This window comes from Anguilla rostrata, chromosome 12 (assembly GCF_018555375.3).
Source record: "Anguilla rostrata isolate EN2019 chromosome 12, ASM1855537v3, whole genome shotgun sequence".
NCBI lineage: Eukaryota > Metazoa > Chordata > Actinopteri > Anguilliformes > Anguillidae > Anguilla > Anguilla rostrata.
This window is the reverse complement of record NC_057944.1, coordinates 39,787,842-39,811,530: the sequence shown is the minus strand read 5'-3', so window position 1 is coordinate 39,811,530 and position 23,689 is coordinate 39,787,842. Positions and strand designations below refer to the sequence as shown.

Here is a 23,689-nt window from a genome sequence, read left to right as displayed (position 1 = left end):
TAAAGATTAATACATTTACTGCGCCCTTCCTCCTTACTAAAATGAAGCTTAATATTTGACGAAAGAGGGAATTAAAATGTTTCTAAGGGCAGCACTAACGTCAGTGCAGTGTAACCGGTGCACGGAACTAGTCCGCTGTTTTAATTTGACTGGTGTGAATGTGGAATGAGTTTTATATAAAGTTATTTTTTTCCGTATGTAGGCTAAACTGTGGCCCTCCAGTTGGCCACAGACCGGTCCCAGACAGTACGGTTCTGACCGCCTGGCGTCCGGTGAACCCAACAGCAGTTCTGGGAACCGCCAGCCTGACCACCGGGCCTCTGCATCATCATCACGTTTCTTCCTCTTTCAAAAATAAATGTCAAATACAGAGCAGACATCAAGAGGACTCGAATGGTCATAAAGTTAAATTGCATTTGCAGAGGTGCTCTTTGGGATTAATGCGGATCCAAAGCCCTGGTATGAAGCATGGTTTTGAGGCGGTGATGTACGGGCCATGGAGTACAGGGTATGGGGCACAGGGTGCAGGGTATGGGGTGCAGGGTACGGGTTATGGGGTGCAGGGTATGGGGTACAGGGTACGGGATATGGTTTGTAAGACCATCATCATCATGGAGGGTTTTTCAGGGACTGTGTGTGTGGCTGCTGTACAGGCACAGCCCGTGAGAGAGGGAGCAGTCATGTGACTCTGACGGCGTTAACCTGAGGTGGAGTGGAGTGGGAGTCACGGCGGGTTTTCAGAAGCTTACCTCTCTGCTGCCCCCTACAGGCGGTGAGCATCAACAAGGCCATCAACACCCAAGAGCTCGCCGTCAAAGAGAAGCACGCCCGGAATATCCTTTCACTGGGGGGGGGGGCACTGCCACTGCTGTACGGAGACTGGGGGGGGGGCGGCGCTGATGCTGTGGGGTTCAGGAAAGCTGAGTGAGACCCAGGAAGTGTGTTTGTGGCGTTGACATGTGGACTCGCGGTGGCCAGTTGGTTAGACTGTGGGTTGGTCAGGTGAGGAGGTTTTGGTGGTAGTGGTGGTGGTCAGACACACTCACACACACAGGCACACATTCATCACACAAACTCACACACACACACACACACTCACAGGCACACATTCATCACACACACAGGCACACTCACAGGCACACACTCACACATACACACACTATACTCTGGCGTCTCCCTTGACCCCGCCCCCTCACCTTGCATCCTGGGAACGCACCATGAGAAAGGTGGCCACGCCTTCTGGGCGGCGGCCAATCGGCTGCCACTCTCCAGCAACGCCGTGCTGTGCTGGAAGTTCTGCCACGTCTTCCACAAGCTGCTCCGGGACGGGCACCCCAACGTGAGTCTGACTGCACCCCCAAACGCCAAAACCTCAATACCCCTCTGTACCCCAACCCTCCTCCTCCTCTGCACAGCAATGTGAGTCTGTCTGTACTCCCACCCTCAACGTGCCCCAGCTGATTCACAATCCCAATGATTGGAGCTTCGATCTGTCAGTCACTCACTCACTCGATTTAACCAACCAGAAGAATCTGCTCTTCCTGGGGAAACCACAGTGATTGGCTATATGCTGGTGAGCACGTGAGGGCACCGCCCAGTCACTGCAGCTATAGCTCACGGCTCTGGCGGCTGTTTGTGTGTGTGTCTGCAGGTCATAACGGACTCCATGAGAAACAAAGCAGACCTGAGCGACCTGAGCAGGATGTGGGTAAGGACCAATCACAGCACTGGGAGGGAGGGCAGGGTCTCCCCTCGGTCCACTCCATTGTGAGTCATGTGTCAGTCAGAACCAATCACATCAAAGGGGTGGGGACTCCCCTCGGTCCACTCCATAGTGAATCGTATGTCAATCACCCCTGCAGCTGCCACAGTTACAGTCAGCAGTAACAGTCATAACTGCAGCAGATACTGTAATAGGCGATAGGCCGGTACAGATCATAGAAACCCATCTTCAGGTTACCAGGACTGTGCTGAAATATTCTTTCATTATTTTCAGTCAGCCTCACTGTGAAGTCGGTCATACAGAAATAAGCAATATCTACATTGTTAAAACTAACAGGGAAGCCTGACAGTTTGCTGACCTGCATCAAATGAATGTCTGAAATACAGTTTGGATAAAAGGGCTCAATGGTGACTACTGAGGAGCAAGGCAGGGAGCTTTCTAGTGTCTGTTAACCCTCCCAGCCACAGGGGGCGCTGTTTGGAACTGTGTTCTGTGAGTTCGTAATGTTCTTTCTCCTTCCGTAGGGTCACCTCAGCGAAGGTTATGGGGCACAGTGCAGCATCTACCTCAAGCTCCTCATCACCAAAATGGAGTTCCACGTCAAAGTGAGAGCCTTCGTCTGTCGCTGAGAGACACCTTCGAACCTCCTCCCTGTTCCCATCCCTCCTTAGCTTCAGCCTGGCGGGCCGTTATCACGGGCCGAGGTCATCTGCTTCCAAAAGCGGCTAGCCAAGTGCCAGAGGCGCTTGCTGAAGGGCGGCGTGTCCGAGCGTTTCTATGGCCACGTTACTAGCAAAACCGCACTAGCAACTGATCACAAAACTGATCTGTTACTTTGAGCGACCAAGTGGCAAAAGTTGAAAAAAAACCCAACAGCCAAGAGGCGACAGCGTGACCACGCGAGGCAGCGGGCAGTTTCGAAACCCTCGGTCGCAGCACATCCAGCACAGGAAACGCAGGCGAAGCCGTGTTCTAATCACCCGCCCCCCCCTCTCTGCTCGTCTCAGAACCCCCGTTTCCCAGGCAACCTGCAGATGACAGACAGACAGCTCGACGAAACGGGAGAGAACGATGTCAACAACTTGTGAGTGGAGCTCTCGTTTTACCAAAAATCTACGCAGCGCCTCTGTACTCCAGTATTAATCTGTGGCAAGTTATGCACTTGATTTTGCTATTGGTGTATTTTATGGTATACACACTGAAGGACTCCGTGAAGTGGTAAACAGTGCATAAGTCTTCCTTTATCTTCCAGTGTGTGTGTGTGTATATGTGTATGTGTGTGTGTGTGTGTGTGTGTGAGAGAGAGAGACACACTAACGTTCACTCTGTCCTGTGTGTGCCTTTTCCCCTTCTCTCTGGTGGAAGTTTCCAGATGACCGTGGAGATGTTTGACTACCTGGAGTGTGAGCTCAACCTCTTCCTGGCGGGTAAGTGTTCCTTACATCTGGGGGGGGGGGGGTCATGTGACCAGTCTGTGGGTGGGGTGGCAGTATCCCCCCCGCACTCCAGCCCCCTCTCTCGCCCCTAATGAGGAACACAGAGTGGGGCGTCTGACCTCCAGAGCGCTACACTCAGGAAACCACACCTCCGTCTGGAGAGAGAGACAGACAGAGAGAGTGAGGGAGGGAGACAGAGAGAGGGGGGGAATAAAAAGAATAGTCATCCTCTGCCTTGTTCCATGCTAACTCTGCACACCTGTACTAAATCCATCACCAGTCTCCATTGTATAAAGTCAATAGGTGGACGTCCCTCAGCTCTTGAGCTGCATTAAAAATCTCTCTGTCTTCATATCTGAAGAAGCACCTGGCCAGATTAGCACAGATCAAGCGTCTCCGGGATCTTGTGTAACATCTTGTGTGTGAGCATGTGGTGTGTATGTATCTGTGTGTCTGCAGTGTTCAGTACTCTGTGTCTCTGCAGTGTTCAGTACTCTGTGTCTCTGCAGTGTTCAGTACTCTGTGTCTGCAGTGTTCAGTACTCAGTGTCTCTGCAATGTTCAGTGCTCTGTGTCTCTGCAGTGTTCAGTACTCTGTGTCTCTGCAATGTTCAGTACTCTGTGTCTGCAGTGTTCAGTACTCAGTGTCTCTGCAATGTTCAGTGCTCTGTGTCTCTGCAGTGTTCAGTACTCTGTGTCTCTGCAATGTTCAGTGCTCTGTGTGTCTGCAGTGTTCAGTACTCTGTGTCTCTGCAGTGTTCAGTACTCTGTGTCTCTGCAGTGTTCAGTACTCTGTATGTATCTGTGTGTCTGCAGTGTTCAGTACTCTGTGTCTCTGCAGTGTTCAGTACTCTGTGTCTCTGCAGTGTTCAGTACTCTGTGTCTGCAGTGTTCAGTACTCAGTGTCTCTGCAATGTTCAGTGCTCTGTGTCTCTGCAGTGTTCAGTACTCTGTGTCTCTGCAATGTTCAGTGCTCTGTGTGTCTGCAGTGTTCAGTACTCTGTGTCTCTGCAGTGTTCAGTACTCTGTGTGTCTGCAGTGTTCAGTACTCTGTGTCTCTGCAGTGTTCAGTACTCTGTGTCTCTGCAGTGTTCAGTGCTCTGTGTCTCTGCAGTGTTCAGTACTCTGTGTCTCTGCAATGTTCAGTGCTCTGTGTGTCTGCAGTGTTCAGTACTCTGTGTCTCTGCAGTGTTCAGTACTCTGTGTGTCTGCAGTGTTTAGTATTCTGTATGTATCTGTGTCTCTGCAGTGTTCAGTAGTCTGTGTCTCTGCAGTGTTCAGTACTCTGTGTCTCTGCAGTGTTTAGTACTCTGTGTCTCTGCAGTGTTCAGTACTCTGTGTCTCTGCAGTGTTCAGTACTCTGTATGTATCTGTGTGTCTGCAGTGTTCAGTACTCTGTGTCTCTGCAGTGTTCAGTACTCTGTGTCTCTGCAGTGTTCAGTACTCTGTGTCTCTGCAGTGTTCAGTACTCTGTGTGTCTGCAGTGTTCAGTACTCTGTCTCTGCAGTGTTTAGTATTCTGTATGTATCTGTGTCTCTGCAGTGTTCAGTACTCTGTGTCTCTGCAGTGTTCAGTACTCTGTCTCTGCAGTGTTCAGTACTCTGTGTCTCTGCAGTGTTCAGTACTCTGTGTCTCTGCAGTGTTCAGCTCTCTGGACATGTCCCGCTCTGTTTCGGTGACGGGGGCTGGACAGTGTCGGCTGGCCCCTCTGATCCAGGTGATCCTGGACTGCAGCCACCTGTACGACTACACCGTGAAACTGCTGTTCAAACTGCACTCCTGTGAGTACCCCCCCTCATGCCAAACACCCCCACCAACCCCTCACCCCACCCCAAACACCCCCAGCAACCAACTCTCCTACCCCAAACACCCCCACCAACCCCCGCACCCCACCCCAAACACCCCCACCAACCACCTCTCCTACCCCAAACACCCCCACCAACCCCTCACCCCACCCCAAACACCCTCAGCAACCACCTCTCCTACCCCAACACACCCCAGCAACCCCTCACCCCACCCCAAACACCCCCACCAACCCCTCACCCCACCCCAAACACCCCCAGCAACCACCTCTCCTACCCCAAACACCCTCACCACCACACCCCACCCACCCCACCCAACACCCAACCACCCCAGAACCTACACACCCCCTACCCCAAACACCCCCACCAACCCCTCACCCCACCCCAAACACCCCCAGCAACCACCTCTCCTACCCCAAACACCACACCTACCCACCAAACACCCCCACCCCACCCACCCCAAACACCCCCAGCAACCACCTCTCCTACCCCAAACACCCACCAGCCCCCACCCACCCCAAACACCCCATCGACACCACCCACCCACCCCCAAACACCCACACCCCATCGACCAGCCCCTGCACCAAACACCCCCACCAGCCCCCCCCCGATGGAAATACCAACCGCAAAATTTGCATGATAAGGTCTTAGTAAATCAAACCCACTATATTCAGAGACCCTATGAAATAACATCTGTCTTTCTGTGTGTGTGTGTGTGTGTGTGTGTGTGTGTGTGTGTGTCTGTCCCTCAGGTCTTCCTGCAGACACCCTGGAGGGTCACAGGGACCGCTTCCTGGAGCAGTTTAAAAAGTGCGTGCTCATGGTGGGACCTGTAGAGGGCAGTGTTCTTCCCAGCCCTCTCTCCTAAAAGTGTCCTGACTGAGCAAATAGCACTGTCTAAAGCAGTGTGTGTAGTGTGCAGTGTAGTATGCAGTATGCAGTGTGTAGTGCATGGTACGCAGTGTGTAGTGTGGTGCATACAGGCTGAAGAGTGTCATGCTGAACCTGCTGTCCTCCTCTCATCCCAACTGCTGAAGTGAGTCCTGTTCTAATGCCTCCCAACACCCTTCCAAGTACTTAGAGCCCTCCATCTCCCCACAGCCTTCCTGAGTAGCCCCTCCTCGCAGCACCTAGCCGCTGAAGTTAGCTTTGCTTTGATGTGGGGAAAACCTCTGTGAAGGTCAGGTCACGCCTTCGGTGTAGCCTGCGCACCCTGTCCGTTTCAGATCGGAAGTTTAAAAATGCGGTGACATTACTCAGTGTCAGCCTCACTTATGCTAAATCTAGCAGTTATGCTTACACAGCCATCAGCAGATAACAGACTTCTGTATGCCAGGTGAAGTGAAATGATATTAAGCAGGTGTGTCATATACCTAGGAAAAGGTTAATTACACAGAATTTGTGTTTAAAAGGGAGTTGAAAGTGTCCCAAATCTCAAGGTTGTGTTTAATCAGTTCCTGATACCCCCACCCCCCCAGAACCCCCCAAATTTCCTGCGGGCATCAGCGCTCTCTGAGCACATCAGCCCCGTGGTGGTGATACCCCTGGAGGAGCCCTCACCTGAGACTGAGCACCTGGAGGAGCCCTCACCTGAGACTGAGCACCTGGTGGAGACCGGGGACCTGGTGGACATGGACATACCCCCTGCACAACAGGTACCCCAAAACCCACCACCTCATACCCCAAAACCCACCACCCCATACCACAAAACCCACCACCTCATTACCCCAACAACCCACCACCCCATACCCCAAAACCCACCTTGCATCTCATACCCCAAAACCAACCATGCACCCCATACTCCAAAACCCACCATGCATCTCATACCCCAAAACCTTACACGGACATACTACCCGCACAACAGGTACCACAAAAATATTCGTCTCCCTGCCTGTTTTCTCTGGAATAAGAGGCCGGACGTGTTTGTTTGTGTCCCAGGGCTCAACGGAGAACCGATTTGACGATGTCTTTGGGACGTCCTCCTCCAGGGACCCCTTCAACTTCAGCGGTCAGAACGGAACGCGCAAGGAGGACAAGTAAGCCCCTGCGCTTCTGGGGTCTTTATCATCAGCGACTAATTTAGGCCTCGGACACAGGCGTGTGGACTTACCTTCAGTCTATTAGTGGTGTAACTTGGTTGCTCTTCCTCACTGCTGATTGGCTGTCGTCCTGCTCCCCTCAGAGACCGTCTGATCGAGCAGCTCACCCAGGAGCTGCAGGTGCTTAAGGAGGAGCTGGAGACCTTCAGGGTGGAGGTGAGGGTGGGGCTGAGGGTGGTGGTGGGGGTGGAGAGGGGGAGTGGAGGGTGGGGGGGGTTCTTTGGTGGAAGTGGAGTTGAGGGTGGAGGCAGGGGTTGGGTGGAGGTGGGGGTTGAGCTGACAGTGGGGCTGAGGGTAACGTGAGGGCGGGGGTGAGGGTGGAGGGTGGAGGTGGGGTGGAGAGGGATGGGACGTTGAGTGGGGGTTCTTGTGTGGAGGGAGTGGGATGGGCTGACAGTGGGGTGGGTAATGGCAGGGGTAGGGCTTGGAGGATCGGCAGTTCGAGTTTTCCAAGCAGCCGGAGTTTCTTGCTGAGCAGCACTGAGGCATAGGGCTGCAGGTGGGATTTGGCAGGTGTGCAGAGGCCTGAGCCGCCAGAGCGGGGGCGCGCCAGGCGCAGGGCGGGCGCGAGCTGGAGGCGGAGCTGCGGGCAGAGGCACTGGAGAGAGGCGCGGGCAGAGCAGTTCCTGCGGGCGAGGCTGAGGACCTGCGCGCGAGAGGACACGGGAAGGAGCAGCGTCAAGCTCAGCCAATCGAGAGTGAGCCCCGCCCCATGCATTAGCTCGCCCCCACCCATAACCCCGCCCCTCACTTATGCTTGCAGCTGAGCCCACAGCTAAAGTCGCCCCCATGTCATAACCCTGCCGCACATCACACTTGTGTTGCAGGGAAAGCCCAGGCTAATGAGCAGCGCTAAGTGCTAACGGCTGTGTTTGTGTTGCAGGGAAAGCCCAGGCTAACAGGCAGCGCTAAGTGCTAACGACTGTGTTTGTGTTAGGGAAAGCCCAGGCTAGCAGGCAGTGCTAAGTGCTAACGGCTGTGCTGAGTTACAGGGAAAGCCCAGGCTAACAGGCAGCGCTAAGTGCTAATGGCTGTGCTACAGGGAAAGCCCAGGCTAACAGGCAGCGCTAAGTGCTAAGCTGATTGTGTTCAGGAAGCCCAGGCTAAGAAGCGCTAAGTGCTACGGCGTGTTTGGTTAGGAAACCCAGGCTAGCAGCATGCTAAGTGCTAACGGCTGTGCTGTGTTCAGGGAAAGCCCAGGCTAACAGGCAGCGCTAAGTGCTAATGGCTGTGTTTGTGCTGCAGGGAAAGCCCAGGCTAATGAGCAGCGCTACACGAAGCTGAAGGAGAAGTACAGCGAGCTGGTGCAGAGTCACGCAGACCTGCTGAGGAAGGTAGGCCTCCTGCTCGAACCTGCGACCACACCAGACCCCCTGCACACAGCCACCCCCTAACCCTGTGTGTGTGCGCGTGTGTGTGTGTGTGTGCGCGCGTGCGGCTCCAGAACGCAGAGGTGACTCGGCAGGTGACGTTGGTGCAGGTGGCGCAGGATGAGGTGGAGGGGGCACGGAGGGAGATGCAGGAGAAGGTGAAGGCCGCGCTGCTGGAAGCCCAGCGACAGGTGAGCAACCCGCCTCCATCCAATCACTGTCCGGTTCAACCCGCCAATCAAAACATGAGCATATCATACTGCCCTAATGTCACTGAAAACTCACCACACGTACTCTGGCACAGCACGTGATATTAAATGCTTTGTGTGTCTCCTACAGCGTGTGTGTTCGCGCGTGTTTGAGAGTGTGTGTGTGAGTATGTCTGTGTGTGCATGTGTGAGTGTGAGCTTGTATGTGTGTGTGCATGTATGAGTGTGTGATTGTATGTGTGTGTGTATGTGTGTGAGTGTGTGTTTGTCTGTGTGTGTGTGGTGCTGATGGCCTCTGCTCTGTCTCCAGGAGAGGGAGCAGCTGCAGCAGACTCAGGCCCTGCACACAGACCTCCTGAGCAGCAGGGCGGCGCTAGACAAACTGAGGGACAACATGGCCGCCTCACAGCAGGTAGTGCAGACCCAGGATAAGCTGCCACACCTCAGTGCCATCTGGGTTTTACAAGAATCTTTCAGCCTTTAAACCTTTTTATAAGCCTCCGTAGTTAGTTTGTGCTTTAAAACTGTTTATTTCAGTGAGGTCTGATGGGGTTTTCCTCATTAGCCTTCATGTTCAGAGCGAATGAAGTCATAAAGAATGGCGGCAATTATAACAAACTGTCTGCAGGAGATGACTCGTTGACAGAGCGATTATCCAACGGTCCTCCTGTCCTTCATCCATCTCCTTCTTTTGACGTCTGCTGTCACTCCCTCCCTCCCTGTAATTCTGTTATTTTCTCTCCTTCATTCTATTGCTCCATCCCTGTAATTCTCTTCATTTCTCTCTCTCCATCTACCTCACTCTCCTATAATCATGTAATCGTTCTCTCTCTCCCTTTCGCTCTTTCTCAGTCGAAGGAGGAGTTGAGCTCCAGGCTCTCAGCCCTGGAGACGGAGAGGGCGGAGCTAGCGGGGGCAGTGGCTCAGAAGGAGGCGGAGCTTGTGGGGCTGGGGGAGGAGCTGGAGGGAGCTCGCAGCAGATTGGCCCGTGAGCGTGAGACTGCAGCGAAGGCCACGGAGACCTTACAGAACCAGCTGAGCGCCAAGGTGAGCTCTGAGCCCAGAGCACAGCTGAGCCTGTGTGTGCTGGGCCAGCCATCACACAGAGCAGGGACGCCACAGATTCTACACACAAACCAGATACTCAGCTCTAAGAGTTCTGTCTCTGTACTTCTGGAGTCAAAACATTCCAGTTTCAGTCATCTCCGGAAAATTCTTCCTGGGATGTGTGACTAAGGCGGTACTGGTAGTAGGTATTCCATACGGAAGCGCAGGACCGGAAGCCGCCTGCAGGGCGGAAGCAGGGAGCACGGGAGGATCTTGGGAGTTGCATATCTGGTGTGTCTGCAGAATCTGTGCAGTGACACTATTTGGTTTTCAGGAGAGCCGGGAACTGGCCCTGGAGAAGCAGCTGGTGGCAGCGCCATGGACGGCCCTCCAGGGGGCGCTACAGGAGGCGGAGGGCATTGTGCAGGACTCCCTGTCCCGGCTGGACGACCCAGCGCACCTCGGCTGCACCGGCTCAGCAGGTCTGCACTGACTGGATATCCTTGGGATCAGTCGTCTGGCAGGGGTTCGCTGATCCCTCGCCTCAGGACTCAGTCCATGGAGGATCAGCGAGTGTGCAGGTGTGTCAGTGAATCAGTGTGTGTGAAGGGGTGCAGGTGTGTCAGTGCATGTCGTACTTCCTGTGCAGGATTACCATAGGTATCCCGGACCCAGGCTGCCCTCGACTGTGTGGATGAGCTACAGGCTGCCAGGGCCCAGTACCTGTCTGACCAAACAGGTAATTTAGCTTTTTCAGCACTGAGCAGAGGCTCTTCTCCAGAGGGACTGACAGGGTACTCTACTGAAGCAGGACAGGTTAAGTGCCCTGCTCACGGGTACAGCAGCAGTACCCACAGCCTTAGAGTCCCAAGCCCTGTTCCCTAACCACTACACTACACTGCCAGCCTTAGAGAGACTTATCGGAATGAAAGAGTAATGAATACAACAGTAATTATAACAGATATTATTATTATTATAATAATAACTGATATTGCAGTAGTGTAATGACTCTTTGGTGTCGGTGGCGCAGGTGTGTCACAGATGCTTCGGTGGGTCGCCAGGTTTGCCCACCTGGTTGGCGACACCGTGGTGCAGGGCAGCACCAGCTCACACATGGCACCTGCGGACCAGGCGGACGGTGAGTACCGTCACCTAGGCAACCGTCTATCACCTGCCTGATGGGTCACCATGTGTGTGTGTGAGAGAGAGTGAGAGTGTGTTCAGGACAAACCACATCCACAATCAAAACACCCTGATTCCAAAAACCTGGCTAGTCTACCTGAACACAACCAAGAACCACCACCCAGTCTACCTGAACACAACCAAGAACCACCACCCAAACCATACAGTCTACTGAACACAACCAAGAACCACAATATACTCCTGTCTTTCAGTTACTCTGATACGAGTACACAGTGGCTGTTTATTTTCTGAGTTTTATGACTTTTCAGCACTGAGTCAGACTTCCTCTCCTACGCTGTTTGCAGAAGGAAATACCTTTCCACCACGTTGCAAATTTAGTCATCGACATTTTACAATTTTCACAAACGCAAGCAGGGAAATTATGAGTAAATCTGATCTGGTTTTCATTAAAATATCTCCGCTGAGCCGAACCCAGAATGTCTCTGTTTCTGCCCACAGCCGGTTCCTCAGACACATTTATTCCTGTTTTACACCCACGGCCCTGTGCAGCATGGGGGAGGGGGGAGGTGATCTGCACTGACTCTGGCTCTTCTGTCTGTGTGGGGGCACGCTATTCAGCAGTGCCATTGGGACCTGCAATTTGACACAGCTGTGTGTGTGTGTAACTCTGTGTGTGTGTATGTGTATGTGTATGTATAACTGTGTGTAACTCTGTGTGTGTGTCTATGTGTATGAGAGTGTATGTGTGTGTGTGTATAACTGTGTGTGTGTGTGTCTGTAACTGTGTGTAACTCTGTGTGTGTAACTGTTCTGTGTATGTGTGTGTGTTTGTGTGTATAACTGTGTGTGTATGTAACTCTGTGTGTGTGTATAACTGTGTGTATGTGTGTGTGTTTGTGCGTGTGTGTAACTGTATTTGTGTGTAACTATGTGTGTATATAACTCTGTGTGTATAACTAACTGTGTGTGTGTGTGTGTTGGCAGTGCTGGCGGACGGTGTGAGGGTGTGTGTAACTCTGTGTGTGTGTTGGCAGTGCTGGCGGACGGTGTGAGGGTGTGTGTAACTCTGTGTGTGTGTGGCAGCGCTGGCTGTGCGGTGTGCGGGTGTGTGTAACTCTGTGTGTTGTGTGGTCGGTAACCTGGCGGGGTGTGTGGGGTGTGTGTAACTCTGTGTGTGTGTCGGCAGCGCTGGCGGACGGTGTGCGGGTGTGTGTAACTCTGTGTGTGTGTGGCAGCGCTGGCGGACGGTGTGCGGGTGTGTGTAACTCTGTGTGTGTGTTGGCAGCGCTGGCGGACGGTGTGCGGGTGTGTGTAACTCTGTGTGTGTGTTGGCAGCGCTGGCGGACGGTGTGCGGGTGTGTGGTACCGAGTCGCTGGTGCTGCTCAGGCAGCTGAAGGAGCAGGAGACTCTGGGCGTGGCCGACGGTCAGAATCTGACCGCAGCGCTGAACCGCGTCAGGACCACAGCGGAGGTGAGCGCCCGGGCGGGTGGGCGGACGGACAGACAGACAGACACAGACACAGACGGACGAATGGACAGACGGACACACACACAGACAGACAGACACACACAGCTTCCTGATGTTTCTGCAGTTAAAACATCACACGAGCACCTCTCAGCTACAGTGTGTGTACAGATTTATACTGTGTTAAAGTGATACTTTCATATCCGCTATCTCACTCTTCCCCCCTCTCTCTCCCTCCTTCACTCTTTTTCTCTCTCCCACCCTCCTTCTCTCCATAACTTTTTCTCTCTCCCTCTCTTCCCCCCTCCTTCTCCCTCTCTATCCCCCCCCCCCCCCTCTGTAGAAGCTGAGGCCGCGGGGGCTGGAGCTTCAGGGGGAGCTGGAGCTGGGTGATCTAGTGGAGCAGGAGATGGCCGCCACCTCCGCCGCCGTGGAAACAGCAGCTGCTCGGATAGAGGTACAGCTGTGTGTGTGTGTGTGTGTGTGTGTGTGTGTGTGTGTGTGTGTGTGATGTGTGGTGTGTGTTGTGAGTGTGTGTGTGTGTGAGTGTGTTTTGTGGGGTGTGTGTGAGTGTGTGAGTTGATGTGTGAGTGTGTGTGAGTGAGTGAGGTGTGTGTGAGTGTGTGGTGTGTGTGGGGTGTGTGTGTGTGAGTGTGTGATGGGGTGTGTGAGGGTGTGTGTGAGTGTGTGTGTGTGTGTGTGTGAGTGTGTGTGTGAGTGTGTGTGTGAGTGGGGTGTGTGTGTGTGTGGTGTGTGTGATGTGTGGAGTGTGTGTGACTGGTGTGTGTGTGTGTGTGAGTGTGTGTGTGTGTGTGAGTGTGTGTGTGAGGTGTGTGAGTGAGCTATGTGTGAGTGTGTGTGTGTGTGGTGAGTGTGTGTGGTGTGTGTGTGTGGTGTGTGTGTGTAGGTGTGTGTGTGTAGTGTGTGTGTAGTGTGTATGTGTGTGTGTGTGTGAGTGTGTGTGTGGAGTGTGTGTGTGTGTGGTGGTGTGTGTGGTGTAGTGTGTGTGTGAGTGAGTGTGCGTGAGTGTGTGTGTGTATGTGAGTGTGCATGAGTGTGTGTGTGTATGGGTGTGTGAGTGTGAGTGAGCGTGTGCTGTGTGTGTGGGTATATACATATGAGCCCGAGTGGTGTGCTGAGATTGTTGCATTAATTTTGAAGGACATACTTTGTTATGAATGAATGAATTAATTGTGATAGGGACCCTTTCCAGAAATGTGTCACTGCAAAGTGCTCTCTCTCTCTTTAAACAGGAGATGCTGAGCAAGTCTCGAGCTGTCGACACGGGGGTGAAGATGGAGGTCAACGAAAGGTCAGCCAACCTTCGGTTCAGGCACAGAGTGTCATCAAATTACCATGGAAACATTTCATTTCCATGGCAGTGACAGAGCTAGTACATTGCAGAGAGCGTGGTGTGTTAAATTGAATCATTTAAACTGAATTGGCTTATGGGTAGAAAGCTGTGTTAACACACTCCTTTTAGAATCCTGTTACATAAGTTCATACATAACAGCTGTACCAGAGCTGTGGGTGGGGCTAGCACTCATGGAGCATCATGGGAAATGATCACATTTGCTCTTTAGACAGTGAGGACCCTTTCACTCTGGAGACACGCTGACCAGTCTCACCATGTGTGGCTCTGATTCTGATTTAATGTGCAGGTACTGTAGTTTAATAGGAACTGAATCAAACCAGAGTGGGATGTTCTGGAAAAAGTGTTTTTCTGTGGCTAAGTCCCTCCTCTCTCCCCCCTCCCCCTTCTCTCCCCCCTCTCCCTCCTCTCTCCCTCCCTCCTCTCCCCTCCCCCTCCCTCTCTCCTCCTCTCCCCTCTCTCCCCTCTCTCCTCTCTCTCGTCACTCCTCCCTCCCTCCCTCCCTCCCCCCTCCCCTTCTCCCCTCCCCCTCCTCCTCTCTCTCCCCTCTCTCATCCTCACTCTTCTCCCCCCTCTCTCTGTAGGATCCTGGCGTCCTGTACTGAGCTAATGCAGGCCATCACAGAGCTGGTTCTGTCCTCCAAACACCTGCAGAGGGACATAGTGGAGGGTGGGAGGGTGAGTCCCCCCACAGTATCACCCTAATACTAAACATCACAAACTCTGCTCTCCCACCCTACAATATCACAGTCCCAACACTACTCTCCCACCCTACAATATCACTCAAATATTAAATATCACATACCAAACCAGCCTCATTCCTGTTATCCCCGCTTTATATTAAAATATCCTTTCTGTTCTCCTGGCAGCTGCTGGTTTCTGTTTTAGTGTAGTCTGCTCTTGTGGAGTTTTAGCAGTCGAGTTTTGTGCCCTGAATGTTTTATTTCCCTCCGCCTGTAGGGGGCAGCGTCAGTTAAGGAGTTCTACGCCAAGAATTCCCGCTGGACGGAGGGCCTGATCTCGGCCTCTAAAGCAGTGGGCTGTGGCGCCACGGTGATGGTGTAAGTCCCGCCTCTTCCTGGAGTGGGCGTGTCTTAAGTAGCATCCTCCCCCATTTCCTGCTTTCACTGTTTCACGGGTGTGAAGCGAGCACTGATCGGCCATATGTGTGGTGACGATGTCATTTCCTGCCACAGCAATGCGGCTGACCTGGTGGTTCGGGGTCAGGGGAAGTTTGAGGAGCTGATGGTGTGTTCTCACGAGATCGCCGCCAGCACAGCACAGCTGGTGGCTGCCTCCAAGGTGAGCTCTGCCCCGCCCCACCCCACTGACCCTGCCCCGCCCTGCTCTCCCTGCCCCGCCCCACTCACCCTGCCCCGCCCTGCCCCGCCCCACTCACCCTGCCCCGCCCTGCCCTGCTACACCGCGCCCTGCCCCATCCTGGCCCACTCTCCCTGCCCCACCCGCCTCACTCACCCTGCCACGCCCTGCCCCGCCCCATCGCACCCCTGCCCGCCCTGCCCTGCCCATCCTGGCCCACTCTCCCTGCCCCGCCCACCACCCTGCCACGCCCTGCCTGCTACACCGCGCCGTGCCATCCTGGCCCACTCTCCCTGCCCGCCCGCCTCACTCACCCGCCCCGCCCCCTCACCTGCCCCGCCCTGCCTGCCCTGCCACACCCCGCCCCGCTCACTGTAGTCAGGGGCAAGTGACGGTACTGCATCCTCCTATCACACCCAGTGTTACAGACTTTGATTCTCAAGCTGTACAGAGAGGCCTCAAACACCTGAATCTCGGTCTGCCCCCCCCAGGTGAAGGCGGAGAAGGACAGCCCCAACCTGACCCGCCTGCAGCAGGCCTCCCGCTGGGTTACCCAGGCAACCGCTGGGGTTGTGGCCTCCACCAAATCTGGGAAGTCTCAGATTGAGGAGACAGGTGAGAGAGCCGGGGGGGTCACGGTAAAAAGCACCTCTCCACATGGGGGTGGACATCACAAAACAATTACAGTGCTGAAACACTCCAACAGTTACTGTAGCAGAAACTGTGGCTGGACTGAAGCTAGGAATCTGTGCTGTACATCCTCCTGACCTGCAGGGGCAGAGTACAGCAGCCAGAGAGGTTGTCCTTCAGTGGATGTGACTTTAAAGGAGTCTCTCTGTCCTGTTACAGACACCATGGACTTCTCCAGCATGACTCTCACTCAGATTAAAAGGCAGGAGATGGACTCACAGGTAAGAACAGACAATAGTGATACCAGCTCCTGTTTAATTACTGTGTGTGTGGGTGTGTGTATAAGTGTAAACTTGTAATATTATCTTTGTGGGGACAAAATGTCCCCAAAAGGATAGAAAGTTGAGGAAAAGTATGCTTTGCGGGGGACCTTTTGCTGGTCCCCACAAGGTCAAAAGGCTGTTTTAGGGTTAGGACTTAGGGTTAGGGTTACAATTAGGTTAAGGTTAGGGTTAAGGTTAGGTTGGGGTTAGGGTTAGAATGTAGTCAATGGGAAGTCCCCACAAGGATAGCAGTACGGGACTGTGTGTATTTGCGTGTATATCTCAGGTGCAGGCGCTGCAGATGGGGGCTCTGTCTGTGTGTGTGTGTGTGTGTGTATATGTATATATGTATGTAAGTGTGTGTATCTCAGGTGCAGGTGCTGCAGATGGGGGCTGTGTGTGTGTGTGTGTAAGTGTGTGTATCTGTGTGTGTACCTCAGGTGCAGGTGCTGCAGGTGGAGGCTCTGTTGCAGAGGGAGAGAGAGAGACTCGGGGAGCTGAGAAAGAAGCACTATGAGCTGGCCGGCGTGGCAGAGGGCTGGGAGGAGGAGGAGGAGGAGGGTGAGTCTTCCACCGCCACTCTGCTCCAGGCACACTCACTCACGAGTCACAAACACCACAGAGGAAGAGTCCACCAGGCCTCACTCACGAGTCACAAACACCACAGAGGAAGAGTCCACTGCCACTCGTCCTCCAGGCACACTCACTGCAGACTCATTCCAGGACCCACCTCATACACTCCTGCAACCCACTTTGGGTCTCGACCCATAGTTTAAGAAACACTGTTGTGTTGTATTGTCCACACACTTACTACTGATCACTCTAAGGGTAACTATAAACACCAGGAGAGTGTCAGAAATACAGAACTGAAGTTTAAAGGTGCTACAGATCTGCCTGTGTCATTATAGATCTACACTATTGTCCAGTGAGGTGGTAGAAACTATGGCTACCAAACGTCTTGACAGGCCTGCAGTGCTAACGCTGACCTCAGGCCAGGGCGAGGCGGGGCTGGGGCCGGGACTCTGATTGCTTGATTGCTGAGGGCTGATCCCAGGTCAGTGGCTCACATGTGGGCTGTTGGGGGCAAACTGTGACTGACCCCCCCCCCCCCCCGCTGCTCTCTCTGCAGGTACAGGCTGAGGATCGCTCCCCCCCCCCCCTTCCTGCCAGCGCGTTGGCATGGATACAGCGCCCCTCCCCCAACCTGTACCACCGCTGCAGTTTCTACACCCTCTGCCCCCAAGTTTGTTTTTTGTTTTTTTTTTAGCTCAAAGCCAAATAAAAAGGTGCTCCGTTTTTAAGACAATGTTCCTCCTCCACCGGTGAGGCTGTGAAGACTTCTTCCACATTTTAAAGCAATAAACAGCAGCCCACAAAGTAACTCTGTGACTAAAGGTGGACTCTAGCACAACCGTGTGGCCAAATGGAGAACTGCAATCATGTGGACGATACATCTGATACTACTAGCCATCTGAGATTATAATGTATGACATGGACTTCCAGCTGCAAGGCTCCTCCATCCATCTATCTGAGGGTCTGAATACCCTTTCCACATCCCACAATGCACTGCTGTCGCTCGCCCTGCAGTGCACGCACTCCAAAGATGGGCATATTTTTAATAGTTTTTTTCCCTGGCATCAGTGCCTTAGATAAGTCCCCACGATTTGCAGGAGTTTCGCGTAACCTAGACGACAGGTCAGGTGTGTCGCTGGGTGTGGTCAATGGGTGTGGTCATCAGGTATGGTACAATGTTGGAGCAGTGGGACCTCCACCAGGACCTTTAACTCTTACAACCCTTCCCGGCATCAGCAGTGACTAGCCCTCTGTGTGTGTGTGTGCATGAGTGAGTGTGTGTGTGTGTGTGTCAGTGTGCACGTGCGTGTGTGTGTGTGCGTGTGTGTGTGCGTGTCTGTGGGTGTGTGTGTGTGTGTGTGTGTGCATGAGTGTGTGTGTGTGTGTGTGCACGTGTGTGCATGAGTGTGTGTGTGTGTGTGTGTGTGTGTGCGCACGTGTGTGTGTCTATGTGCGTGTGCGTGTGTGTGTGTGCGTGTCTGTGGGTGTGAACGTGTGTATACATGTGTGTCTACAGGATTATCTCCTGATGAGCTCACAGACCCCAGCCGTCCTTGTTCAATGCGCTGCTTCACAGGACTAAAGCTGCAACAATGGCTCTCTACACTCACTCGTCGTCTTATTCTGTCTTTCATCTTTTCAGCTGCCTCAGATTTTACAGAGTACTGCAAAGAAAATGTGTATTTTTACAAAATACAATAAAGGTGTTCTTTATTGTTTTTAATAAAATATAGGACCTGTGAAATAAGAGCTTATTTGTACAAAATATATGTGAGAAACCTGGAAGTTCTTTTTTTTTGTCACTCTCAAGGGAAAAATACACAGAAAATAATCTCATTTCTAGATGCTCAACTACACCTTTTCAGCTGCCAGTGCAAATGTGTTCTAACTGTGGACTCCCAGAAAAAGGTATGAAAAGTGTGTAAAAAGTTACAAACGCTTGTCACTGTGGTGGTAACCTTACATACGTACGTTAAATTATCAATACATTTTTGCTTTTTGCTTGTAAAAGGTAGCCTACTTATTAGTAGCCTAGCCAAATAGAAAATGATTTTACTTAAGGCACATTTGGGAAATGTGTTCCTTAAACTTGAACGTGGCTACAGTTCAGTTTTTAGTTTGATATTTGGGCGGACAGTCAGTCCATGCCTTCCTCGGGCAAGTTGCATGCCTTTAAAGCAGGGGTGCACAACAAGGGCCGATCCATTTCAGGATTTTGTGCCAACATTTCCCAACATTTATTGAATTGGCCCAATCATATCTTGATCTGACATGTGCATCAGCTACAGCTAGTCACAGCCTGCAAGGGTATCCTAGAGATTTCCCTGTGCTCAAGCACAGGAGCAAAGCAGCATAGTTTATAGAGCTGTAAGGAATGGTAATCGGTTGGAACAAAAACCAGCACACAGATCGGCCCTCCAGGACTGCAGTTGTGCACCCCTGCTTTAAAGACAACATTCCACTTTGACATTGCATGAGTACGTTAAAAGCCGTCATATGGCCTGTAAATAGAATGACTGTTTTATGGAAGCACATCACCAAATTAACTGCCACCAAATTGCGTGTTGAAATACCTCTGTTCTTTTGTAAATCACCTTAACCGTCTTACTTTTTGTACGACCAACAGAAAACAGGGACATGTGTTAAGATCACTGCCCATCTACTTCTTCTACAAAAAAACAGGCTCGAACGTCCGTGAATGACCACTAGAGGTCACTCTCCGCTCTGCCGTCGACGGTGAGACAAAAGCTTACGTGGCGACCTACGTCATCGACCTCTTTTTGGCATTCAGATTTTTTTTCTATGATCCTGTGAACTGACTTGAACCCCTTCATTGTAAAATGCTGTAATGCAGTACACACATAGCTGTTATCTTTTATGAATACACAGTCTGGCAATAAAAATAAATTAATTACTTCCCGCATCTCATTTAACTGGGGTAGCTGATGGGGTGGGGGTGGGGGGAGGGTGTAAAAAGACTGTGCTCAATTTACAACTCATAATTTAGTCAGAGCTCCTATCTCTGTTCTCCACAACAGTAAAGTTTGACAGTTGTAAGAGTAATTTTCTGATTGACAGTGTATGTGTGGCCAAAATATCAGGCCAAAATTTATATATGGATAAGACACTGAATTATTGTGCTAACGCTAAATCTCATATCTGACTGTGAAGGAAGAATTGGGTTCTGAAAGCCAGGTGAAAATAGATAAAACAGCAGGAACTACGCTGGGCTTCTTCTGAAGGGTTAAAGTATTTGACCCAGGTCTGGCCCGTCCCCAAGGTTTGGGTCGATGACACGCTGGTCCGGCCATCGGGGAATGTCCTGGGACAGCCCCAGCCTGTGCCACCTGTTTACCGTGATCAAATTATCCCTGGCACTGCCAAACCAGGACCCCTGGGCCCGTCCCACGTTTAGGGCTAATGTTATCCAACATCCGCTAGCACATTCAGACAAGCTGCCACTTGCGTTTGCCAACATTCGCCAATGGTGGAAAATAAATGCATAAATAAAAAGTGACTATGGCGACAGTTTTGCAGCTGTTTTGCACACACACAGACACACAGACATGCACACACACAAAGAAGCACACACACATACACACACACATATGCGCACGCACACACACACTCACACGCACACACACAAGCAAACATACACACACACACACAAACACACACACACACATACACGCACACACACACACACTGCTGCTGCAGATATTTTGATGTCACACTCATCACCTTTCCTTCCTCTACATCCTCACACATCCAAGCACGAGGTTCCAGAGCAGGGCAGGGCGAGGAGTGGTGGGGCGTGTGATTTGTGTGTGTTTGCTTATTTTAATTTTGGATAGGTATGGCCCCTGACCTCCAGCACAAGGACGTGTGCCTGCACACACATGAACACCAGAGTAATCCTGCACATGCACGTACACAGTGCTGTGGTGTATTTGTGCTGTGCAGTGCTGTGTTGTATGTGTGCTGTATGTGTGCTGTGCTGTACTGTGCCGTAATAGTTCTGTGCTGTATTTGTGCTGCATTTGTGCTGTGCAGTGCTGTATTTGTGCTGTGCAGTGCTGTGTTGTACGTGTGCTGTGCTGTATTTGCGCTGTGCAGTGCTATGCCGTACTGTGTGCTGTGTTGTATTTGTGCTGTGCTGTGCTGTGCTGTACTGTGTGCTGTTCTGTGTGCTGTGCTGTATTTGTGCTGTGCAGTGCTGTGCTGTGCTGTAATAGTTCTGTGCTGTATTTGTGCTGTACTGTGCTGCATTTGTGCTGTGCAGTGCTGTATTTGTGCTGTGCATTGCTGTGTTGTACGTGTGCTGTGCTGCATTTGTGCTGTGCAGTGCTGTGCTGTATTTGCGCTGTGCAGTGCTATGCTGTACTGTGTGCTGTGTTGTATTTGTGCTGTGCTGTGCTGTGCTGTATTTGTGCTGTGCAGTGCTGTGCTGTACTGTACTGCGTGCTGTGCTGTACTGTGCTGTATTTGTGCTGTGAGAGCAGGCTCATGAAGCAGCTGTGCTGTTTTTAGTAGGGGTTTGGCCTGTTCCAGCGAAACAGCCCTCCCCCCACCTCCCCCAAATCGTGGTCCTGAGTGCCCCCCCGACCGCTTCCATAAACACCCCCGTCTTCATTAACACACTGTGGCTCTGTGGGTTTTCAGTGCTAGGTGTTCTTGGCCAGCAGGACCAGCAGGTATGGAGGAAGTGGGTAATGTTTGAACAGCGAACCAATACCCAGATCACTACTGTACACCTCTGTGTCTCTCCCGCAGGCTCACCCCTGAGCTAGCAAGCTAACGGCAGGAGCGCTGAGCAGGCTGGGGGGGCTCATACTTTTACGAAATCCAGCCGTTCGCATAATAGTCCAACATCTTTCATATGATATTTTCATCTCGGCCAGCAAAGTGGTTTGTCAAAAGATTCTACTGAAATCAAAAAGGTTTTTCATATCTGATCCAGTGTGCATGGAGGCAGGATGGGTACAGAATAATTCTCAGTGTTAAACAAACTCTGACAGAGTACACATTTTATTCTGTTAAAAGTGCACATGGCTGCTGCTGGATTCACAGATCTCATGAGTTTAACAGTGAATATGTTACTCATATGTATCTGAATGTGTAACTCAGATACGTTACTCAGACACAGGCACGTAGGGTCAGCATGACTCACAGTGTGGGCAGGAGGAGAATGTGGCCATAAGGCTGATGATATCAGAAATGCCAAGCAAAGCAAACTCATACAGCACTGTTACCCTAAAGTGCCCTGTGTCTGTGAAGGCCCTGGCAGTGCTGCTACCCTAAAGTGCCCTGTGTCTGTGAAGGCCCCAGTAGCACTGCTCATCCCTAAAGTGCCCTGTGTCTGTGAAGGCCCCAGTAGCACTGCTCATCCCTAAAGTGCCCTGTGTCTGTGAAGGCCCCAGCAGGACTGCTACCCTAAAGTGCCCTGTGACTGTGAAGGCCCCAGCAGGACTGCTCATCCCTAAAGTGCCCTGTGACTGTGAAGGCCCCAACAACACTGCTCACCCCTAAACTGCCCTGTGACTGTGAAGGTCCCAGTAGCACTGCTCACCCCTAAAGTGCCTTGTGTCTGTGAAGGCCCCAGCAGCATTGCTCACCCCTAAATTGCCCTGTGTCTGTGAAGGCTCCAGCAGCACTGCTCACCCCTAAATTGCCCTGTGTCTGTGAAGGCTCCAGCAGCACTGCTCACCCCTAAAGTGCCCTGTGTCTGTGAAGGCTCAGTAGTACTGTCATCCCTAAAATGCCCTGTGTCTGTGAAGGCCCCATCAGCACTGCTCATTGCCCAGCAACAACAGCAGCAGTAGCAACAAAAACAGGAACAGCATCAGCTACAGCCAGGGTATCTTCCAGTTATGGTGTGTCTCAACACTTAAATGATTAATTTAAATCACTGACAAGCTAAAGGCCTAAAGAGGGTGCAGCCTTCCGAACTTGAGTTTTGCAACCCTGGACTACAGGGCATCTAGCACTGCATCAAGCCTGGACTAGAGGGCATCTAGCACTGCATCAAGCCTGGACTACAGGGCATCTAGCACTGCATCTAGCACTGCATCAAGCCTGGACTACAGGGCATCGAGCACTGCATCAAGCCTGGACTACAGGGCATCGAGCACTGCATCAAGCCTGGACTACAGGGCATCTGCAGCATCTGCATGCACAAGCCTGGACTACAGGGCATCGAGCACTGCATCAAGCCTGGACTACAGGGCATCGAGCACTGCATCAAGCCTGGACTACAGGGCATCTAACACTGCATCAAGCCTGGACTACAGGGCATCGAGCACTGCATCAAGCCTGGACTACAGGGCATCTAGCACTGCATCAAGCCTGGACTACAGGGCATCTAGCACTGCATCAAGCCTGGACTACAGGGCATCTAGCACTGCATCAAGCCTGGACTACAGGGCATCTAGCACTGCATCAAGCCTGGACTACAGGGCATCTAGCACTGCATCAAGCCTGGACTACAGGGCATTAGCACTGCATCAAGCCTGGACTACAGGGCATCTACACTGCATCAAGCCTGGACTACAGGGCATCGAGCACTGCATCAAGCCTGGACTACAGGGCATCTAGCACTGCATCAAGCCTAGACTACAGGGCATCTAGCACTGCATCAAGCCTGGACTACAGGGCACCTAGCACTGCATCAAGCCTGGACTACAGGGCATCTAGCACTGCATCAAGCCTGGACTACAGGGCATCTAGCACTGCATCAAGCCTGGACTACAGGGCATCTAGCACTGCATCAAGCCTGGACTACAGGGCATCTAGCACTGCATCAACCCTGGACTACAGGGCATCTAGCACTACATCAAGCCTAGACTAGAACACCCCAAGCGTCTCAGCCTCTATTACAGGACCTGGCAAGCTGATGGACACATTGATAGGTGTGTCTGCAGTTATTCTGACACATGCCTGCGAGTCTTTCCACCAGGATGAGCTATAACATGACCTCATGCCATTCTGCTGATGTTGTACCTTCAGCATTCCAGAAATCAATTTAAACAACCCATTTCCTGCTGAGAAACACAGACCAGCCCCCTGCCCCAAGCACGACTTGCTATAAAAACAGTATGTGCAATAACGTTGTGTTGCTACGTTCTTCTTTAGCACTATTCCAAAATTGCGCAATAGCTGGCGAGAACACGTGGACAGG

The 23,689-nt window shown here is 52.1% G+C and overlaps 1 protein-coding gene across 1 annotated transcript; it reads left to right on the top strand.

The window, feature by feature from the left end:
- Nucleotides 1-899: 899 nt before the first annotated feature.
- On the top strand, nucleotides 900-19,426 carry LOC135235744 (huntingtin-interacting protein 1-like). The gene is given in 30 exon segments (XM_064301530.1): nucleotides 900-924; nucleotides 1,011-1,339; nucleotides 1,652-1,708; nucleotides 2,248-2,328; nucleotides 2,731-2,807; nucleotides 3,089-3,150; nucleotides 4,799-4,939; nucleotides 5,713-5,770; nucleotides 5,944-5,953; nucleotides 6,373-6,615; nucleotides 6,899-6,996; nucleotides 7,143-7,265; nucleotides 7,613-7,757; nucleotides 8,268-8,393; nucleotides 8,504-8,620; nucleotides 8,949-9,050; nucleotides 9,491-9,685; nucleotides 10,020-10,167; nucleotides 10,335-10,424; nucleotides 10,716-10,823; nucleotides 12,164-12,300; nucleotides 12,638-12,751; nucleotides 13,548-13,606; nucleotides 14,251-14,344; nucleotides 14,627-14,727; nucleotides 14,863-14,968; nucleotides 15,478-15,601; nucleotides 15,836-15,897; nucleotides 16,380-16,500; nucleotides 17,069-19,426. Coding segments are annotated over 30 exon segments (3,264 nt in total). The 3' UTR covers nucleotides 17,080-19,426.
- Nucleotides 19,427-23,689: the final 4,263 nt, after the last annotated feature.